At 38.1% G+C, this 6,556-nt stretch overlaps 4 protein-coding genes across 4 annotated transcripts in view; 2 read left to right on the top strand and 2 right to left on the bottom strand.

The window, feature by feature from the left end:
• Window positions 7-3,064, top strand: LOC104732753 (uncharacterized membrane protein At3g27390-like). The gene is made up of 10 exons (XM_010452333.1): window positions 7-120; window positions 547-655; window positions 744-936; window positions 1,028-1,161; window positions 1,254-1,542; window positions 1,626-1,732; window positions 1,817-1,952; window positions 2,024-2,219; window positions 2,337-2,586; window positions 2,669-3,064. The coding sequence occupies exons 1-10, from the start codon at window positions 27-29 to the stop codon at window positions 2,919-2,921; spliced, it is 1,761 nt and encodes a 586-aa protein (XP_010450635.1). The 5' UTR covers window positions 7-26; the 3' UTR covers window positions 2,922-3,064.
• LOC104732754 (RPM1-interacting protein 4-like) lies at window positions 3,047-3,613 on the bottom strand. The gene is made up of 3 exons (XM_019233324.1): window positions 3,536-3,613; window positions 3,253-3,441; window positions 3,047-3,122 (listed from the first exon to the last, which is right to left on the bottom strand). The coding sequence occupies exons 1-3, from the start codon at window positions 3,542-3,544 to the stop codon at window positions 3,099-3,101; spliced, it is 222 nt and encodes a 73-aa protein (XP_019088869.1). The 5' UTR covers window positions 3,545-3,613; the 3' UTR covers window positions 3,047-3,098.
• LOC104732752 (succinate dehydrogenase [ubiquinone] iron-sulfur subunit 2, mitochondrial) lies at window positions 4,086-5,901 on the top strand. Its single transcript, XM_010452332.2, has 2 exons — window positions 4,086-4,820; window positions 5,585-5,901. Exons 1-2 carry the CDS (start codon window positions 4,150-4,152, stop codon window positions 5,754-5,756), a joined length of 843 nt encoding a protein of 280 aa, XP_010450634.1. The 5' UTR covers window positions 4,086-4,149; the 3' UTR covers window positions 5,757-5,901.
• The window catches only part of LOC104732751 (ATP synthase mitochondrial F1 complex assembly factor 2), a 3,470-nt gene continuing 2,905 nt past the window's right edge, over window positions 5,992-6,556 (bottom strand). The window contains exons 4-5 of the mRNA XM_010452331.2: window positions 6,388-6,515; window positions 5,992-6,272 (exon numbers count right to left, since the gene is read on the bottom strand). Of these exons, the coding sequence (XP_010450633.1) occupies window positions 6,165-6,272; window positions 6,388-6,515 (236 nt within the window). The 3' untranslated portion in view covers window positions 5,992-6,164. The remainder of the gene's footprint in view (window positions 6,273-6,387; window positions 6,516-6,556) is intronic.

Here is a 6,556-nt window from a genome sequence, read left to right as displayed (position 1 = left end):
GAAGAGAAAGATACATAATTGTAGTAATGGAGCCTCCAACGGGAATCTTGGCTTCTCTATGGCAATTTATACTCTTCATTCCTTATTTCACTGGTTTACTCCTTCTTGGTGTCATTAAAGGTAACTAATTTCTTCTTCTTCTTCTGTAGATACACTCACTCACTCACTTTTTTTTTGCTTTTTATAATCAAAAGTTTCAGACTTTGAATTCCATTGTGGGGATATAACATTAACTCTGATCGATGTTGACTTATTTAGGATTTCCTTGATTTGTTTTAGGGATTTTTTTTAGGATTTGTTTCATTTATTTCTTCAACTGCTTTCATACCCAATTTAGGGTTCTTCAACACCATAAAGTTCCCTTCTTTCATTGTAAGGAAACACCTAAATCCATGGACTTTGTTCTGTTTTAGAGATCTTGCTCACTTAGTTCAGTGGCTTATGGATGGTTCATCTTAGAGTAATTTAATTCATTTATCCATTCATCTGGGTATGAACAATTTAGGATTCTTCATTACCAATTGAGTGCCTTCTTTGTTTGCTTAGGTATCGTCTTCTGCCCGGTTATATGCCTTATTGTGGCTATTGGGAACTCTGCAATCATCTTAGGCCTTTTACCAGTGCACGCTATTTGGACTCTATATTCGACAGTGAGGTACTTTCTCTTTGCTGAAACAATCTTTGTCCTCCTTACAAATCATACAATTCTTTCAATGTTTGAAGCGTTTTTTGTTTGATATCAGTGCTAAACAGTTAGGACCAATCTTGAAGCTCTTTCTGTGTTTATGCCTTCCTCTCGGTGTCGTTCTCTGGCTTGTGGTTAGTATCATTGGAAGTATCCTCGGAGGTGCTATCTATGGATTTCTTTCTCCAATATTTGCCACTTTCGATGCTGTTGGTGAAGGGAAGTCTAATCCCCTTTTCCATTGCTTTTATGTAAGTTTTTTTTTTCTTTCTCCATCTCTTGTTTTATATGTTATTACAGATTAGACCTCAACACATAAAATTGTCTGTTTTAACAATTTAGGATGGGACGTGGAGCACTGTTCAAGGCAGTTTCACTGTTGTCTGCGATTTTAGAGATGTTTGCTTTCACTCCTACTTTTCGTTTATGGATGATCTTAGAACAACTAGCGCGGATCGTCACTATTATGAAATAAGGTTTACAGAAACTCTTATGAAGTTCAGTAATTTGTGTATACTAGATTACATAATAGTGGTTTCTTACAGTTTGCACTTGTATTACTCCTCAGGTTACTTCAAATCCCAGGCGCTGTGATTGCTGCGGTTCTTGGAATTCTTGTTGATTTCCCAGTGATATCACTCGTAGCCGTTTGTAAAAGCCCTTACATGTTGTTCAAAGGTTGGCGCCGGTTATTTCACGATCTCATTGGACGTGAAGGTCCTTTCTTGGAAACAATGTGTGTCCCAATCGCAGGCCTTGTGATCTTACTCTGGCCTTTAGCTGTTGTTGGTGCGGTTTTAGGATCTGTGGTCTCTAGTGTCTTCCTTGGTGCCTATGCTGGTGTAGTCTCATATCAGGTTAATTTAACAAATGACTTATTGATTTGAGAAAAGTGTGAATCTTGATGATAGTGAATCATTTTTCTCTTGTCACAACACAGGAGTCATCGTTCTTCTTCGGTCTTTGCTATGTTGTTGCTTCTGTTTCTATTTATGATGAGTATAGCAACGATGTTCTTGACATGCCAGAGGGTTCTTGCTTTCCCAGGTTTGTCTCCAATGGCTTAGACAGCAATCTTTATCTCTCTCTCTCTTTTTATTCCAAAAATGAGGTTCTTTGTGTTTGTTACAGGCCAAAATATCGAAGAAACGAAGAGGGAGCTAATACAGCATTACCTGGTGGTCTTTCAAGACCGAACTCTTTCAAGACAACTCCATCAAGAGGAGGATCAAACAGAGGCCCAATGATTGACCTGAAACCGCTTGATGTACTCAAAACAACTTCTTCTTATATTCCTTGTATAAAAAATTTAAACTGAAACCTTTTTTGTTTTTGCAGCTATTGGAAGCTCTATTTGTAGAATGTAGGCGGCACGGAGAGATTATGGTGCTGAAAGGGATTATAAACTCAAAAGACATCGAAGAAGCTAAATCTAGCAAAGGCAGTCAAGTGATCAGCTTTGGCTTACCTGCTTATTCTCTTCTTCACGAGCTTTTACGCTCTATCAAATCTAATTCCACCGGTTTATTACTCGGTATGTTGCAACGTTTCAACAGTTTTGCTAGTACCCATTTGAATATAATCAAGAACCAAGCAAAACAGTTTCTTTAAGCATCTTTTTGATTCACAAATTGGTTTGCTCTGGATGTAGGTGACGGTGTTACGGAGATAACTTCAAAAAACCGCCCAAAAGATGCGTTTTTCGATTGGTTTCTGAATCCGTTTTTGATCCTCAAAGACCAGATCGAAGCAGCAAAACTATCCGAAGAAGAAGAAGAGTATCTTGGGAAATTGGTATTGCTGTTTGGAGATTCAGAGAGACTTAAAAGGTCCATTGTTGAACCTGAATCTCCTCCTTTAACTGAACTCAGAAAAGCCGAACTTGACGCCTTTGCTCGCAGGTGAACAAAAACTCACAATCCTGTTAACGGCTGTTCTACTTCAGATTCTAATAAGATAATATTTGTGTGTGGTTTTGGTTAGGCTTCAAGGGTTAACCAAATCAGTATCAAGGTATCCAACATTCAGAAGACATTTTGTGGAACTAGTCAAGAAACTATCAAATGAGCTAGACAAGAAACACAACCGATATGAAGGCGGTTCAAGATCAGTCCCACGTCCTGCGAAAACGGTTTCTAGGATTTTCAGCCAGAAATCGTTCAAGAAAAAGACAAGCAGCAATGGGTCAGATCAAGATTCACCTAACCGCGGGTTAAGAGACATTGATATTGTGTAAGTAAAAAAAATGTTTGTGTGACAAGAATTAGATCAAACTTCCGTCTGTTTTTTTTTCTTTAGCTCTGTAATGATAAATTTACACAGATTTCAGTGAATATGATGAAGAAGCTGTTTTCAATGATCTAACAAATGTTTATGACTCTCAGCTTTTGGCCTTTTGATGTGTTGTTGTTCTTCAGAAACAGCAGAACCGTTTCTTCTGCAATAGAAAGAAAATAGTAGCAACTTTAAGACCTCATGTTTTCTAAAACATAATGAATGAACAAAGGCTGATTGTTTTTGTTTCTTACAAACTAGTCCTAAATTTTTTTGACAATTGAGATTTTTACCGTAGGTTCATCTTGAGATTTATTGTTGTTGTCACGGCGTTGTGAGGTGGCACGACCACTTGCGTTTGTCTTTTTGTCGTCTCGAGCTTTAGCGAATATAACCGTGAATCCTTCGGCTGATGCTGGATCGTTCACATCCCATTCTCCAAATTTTGGTAATGGTCGATCTTGTTGCTGTCGTTGATTATTCTGCATTTTTCCAAAACAACAAATTCTAACGAAATTAATGAAAACATCGAACGTGAAAGAAAACAAAAATTGTTGAAAATGTGAAAGATCTTACCGATGCCATTCAAAGATTGTGTAAAAGATGCAAACAGAACATGAGATGATTCTTCAAACAACAAGAAAAACAATTGTTATCTTACGTTTAAAGAATTAAAATTTGATAACAGATTAACGTTTTTCTAATGTTAAATATAGGTTTTACGTTTTTAATTAACGTGTTTTTATTGTTGAAACTTGAAAACACAAAAACACTTGACAAACAGAAAAAAAAAAACAGGTTTGAGAAAATAGCCGAAAACGACACGAATTGTTTGTCTTTAGTATAGAAACAGGACGCTTTTTATCTTACCCTTTTCGTTATCGAATATCGAATAAAAACTCGCCACGTGTTGAGTTGTGCCTACACTACACCTACACACTTCTCGAGGCCAACACGCGCGTTCAGAACATATCCATTAATGTGTGATTATTGCCGGTATTTATAAACGGTTCAGATTTGTCCACGCTTTTAATCAACGGTAACGATGACGTAGTCGAAGCTAAGCCTCGCATTATTAATTATTAATTACAGGTTATTAACAAATTAATCATTCTATTAACACTATTAAAAAAATAGTCTCAGCCATTTCACACAAAAAAATTCATTTCATTTGAGCTTCTCCGAGAGTTATGGCGTTCGGTTTGATCGGAAGAGTTGTTGGAACCAAACCGTCACGGTTATCCACGGCGGCGAGATTGATTCCGGCGCGATGGACATCAACAGGATCAGAAGCACAATCGAAAGCTTCGTCTGGCGGCGGAGGAGCGAATCTGAAGACGTTTCAGATCTACCGATGGAATCCAGATAATCCAGGGAAGCCAGAGCTTCAAGATTACAAAATCGATCTCAAGGATTGTGGTCCGATGGTTCTAGACGCTTTGATTAAGATCAAGAACGAGATGGATCCGTCGCTCACTTTCCGTCGCTCTTGCCGTGAAGGTATTTGCGGTTCGTGTGCTATGAACATCGATGGATGTAATGGTCTAGCTTGTTTGACGAAGATTGAATCTGGATCTAAAGAGACGACGATTACGCCGTTGCCGCATATGTTTGTGATTAAGGATTTGGTTGTGGATATGACGAATTTTTATAATCAGTATAAGAGTATTGAGCCGTGGTTGAAGAGGAAGAATCCAGCGTCTGTTCCTGGGAAAGAGATTTTGCAGAGTAAGAAGGATAGAGCTAAGCTTGATGGGATGTATGAATGTATTCTTTGTGCTTGCTGTAGTACCTCTTGTCCTAGCTATTGGTGGAACCCTGAGTCTTATCTTGGCCCTGCTGCTTTGCTCCACGCCAACAGGTTAAACAAATTTCTGGACTTTCACTAATCAAAGTATTCTCGGGAATTTGCAGAGTGATTATGTTGTGAGTTGTTGGTGGTTTACATATGGTCAGTTAGGTTGCTTTAGTTTCTTTAGTTATAGATTAACTCTGTAGGAATGAGTTAAAGACTCATTGTGCTTCTTTACGTGTTTGTTTTGCTTAGGGAATTTGCTTTGAGAGTTTTGTTGGTTTGAGCTATAAGACTTGACAAATTGACTATGTATGGTTAGCTGGTAGCTTACATTAGTTCATTTATGTATTGTCATTTGGGCTTTTAACTCCTTTAGTGGTAGTGTGGTTTAGCTCTTTGTTTCACTAAGTAGAGGAGGATCTTTGAAGGAAGTGCTAAGGATTCTCTGTGCTTCTTTAAGTATACCTGTAGAAACCCTGAAATTTAACGGTCTTATTGTTTTTGCTACGGCAAGTGTAGTGTAGTTTAGCTCTTTGTTCAACTGAATTGGAGGTGAGACCTTTAGACAAAGGACTTAATGTGCTTCTTCAAATGTCCCTGCAGAAAACTGCAAGTTCAACTATCTGATTATATATGTGTGTCAACATTTAGGTTGTTTTTGCTCCTGTAGTTGTGGTGTAGTTTTAGCTCTTTGGTCAACTCTGACAGAAGGTGCTAATGACACTGGAGAAAATCACAAATTCAACTATCTGACTGTCTCTGTGTTACTATTATTAGTTCCAAGTTCTTATTTTTCAAGGCATTGTAACGAGGTTCTTTCATATATGCAGGTGGATAAGCGATAGCCGAGATGAGTACACTAAGGAAAGGCTGGAAGCAATTGACGATGAATTCAAGCTGTATCGATGCCACACAATCTTGAACTGTGCTCGTGCCTGTCCAAAGGGATTGAACCCAGGAAAACAGATCACACACATCAAGCAGCTTCAGCAATCTGGTTGAACAACAAATCACACACGCAGTACTAGTGGTAACTCATCTGCCGATGGGTTTTTGATGCTTAATAAAATAATCTGCAAGAAACTCTGATTTTGGATCTATTCTTGTACTGCTGTTACAAGATGTCAGAGCAGATGATTTCGTGGTACATCTTGCTGAAATTTATTGCCTACAAAATGAAGCAATAAAACACTCAAAAGTTTTAAACTACATCTCGTTATAATCTATAACCTCAGCATTTGCCTTAAAACAAACGGTTTTTGAGTTTTGCTTTATTTGCGAATAGAGGGAACAAAATGTTTACATTTTATCTCTAGGAACTTGGAAGGTAAATTATCTATTCTACAAACAGATTAGCTTAAAGATAAGCCTTCTTTAAAAAATGTGTTGAGCAAAACGAGAGACTGGTGATCAGTTATCACGGGATAGAGCAAGAAACACTGTCGCTGATGCAATCTGAACTTTTAGATCAGCGATATCAATGTCATGCCCGCCTTCCACTAGTCCCCATTTGTCCACCTGCATGAAACGTGCGAGAAAGATTAGTTTTACATAGAAAGCAATAGATGTATTGCTTTTACATAGAATGTCAAAGCAATAGATGTTAGCTGGCGAGTGACAAAAGGAAGGAAACCTGTAAATCTTCTTCAAGTCGAATCAATTTGATTGCATCATCGATCTGCAATTTCCCACAGAAGATGCCGAGAGCGATTACTATAGAGTGAGCTGATGCTTGGAGTGCATCAATGCTTGCAAGTTCACCATCATTTGTCTTCTTGAGCAGATCTTCTACTGCTTTCACT

Source organism: Camelina sativa, chromosome 12, assembly GCF_000633955.1.
Source record: "Camelina sativa cultivar DH55 chromosome 12, Cs, whole genome shotgun sequence".
Classification (NCBI taxonomy): domain Eukaryota; kingdom Viridiplantae; phylum Streptophyta; class Magnoliopsida; order Brassicales; family Brassicaceae; genus Camelina; species Camelina sativa.
The sequence above is the reverse complement of the archived record's forward strand: the minus strand, read 5'-3'. Positions and strand labels throughout refer to the sequence as shown.

What these genes read in the sequence shown, in the direction of transcription:
- LOC104732753 (XM_010452333.1), top strand. Translation starts at nt 27, where the DNA reads ATGGAGCCTCCAACGGGAATCTTGGCTTCTCTATGGCAATTTATACTC. An exon ending in ACTCTATATTCGACAGTGAG is followed by an intron (nt 656 to 743) that starts GTACTTTCTCTT and finishes GTTTGATATCAG; the next exon opens with TGCTAAACAGTTAGGACCAA. An exon ending in CCCTTTTCCATTGCTTTTAT is followed by an intron (nt 937 to 1,027) that starts GTAAGTTTTTTT and finishes TTAACAATTTAG; the next exon opens with GATGGGACGTGGAGCACTGT.
- LOC104732754 (XM_019233324.1), bottom strand. An exon ending in AATCTCAAGATGAACCTACG is followed by an intron (nt 3,123 to 3,252) that starts GTAAAAATCTCA and finishes TTTCTATTGCAG; the next exon opens with AAGAAACGGTTCTGCTGTTT.
- LOC104732752 (XM_010452332.2), top strand. Translation starts at nt 4,150, where the DNA reads ATGGCGTTCGGTTTGATCGGAAGAGTTGTTGGAACCAAACCGTCACGG. An exon ending in GCTTTGCTCCACGCCAACAG is followed by an intron (nt 4,821 to 5,584) that starts GTTAAACAAATT and finishes TCATATATGCAG; the next exon opens with GTGGATAAGCGATAGCCGAG.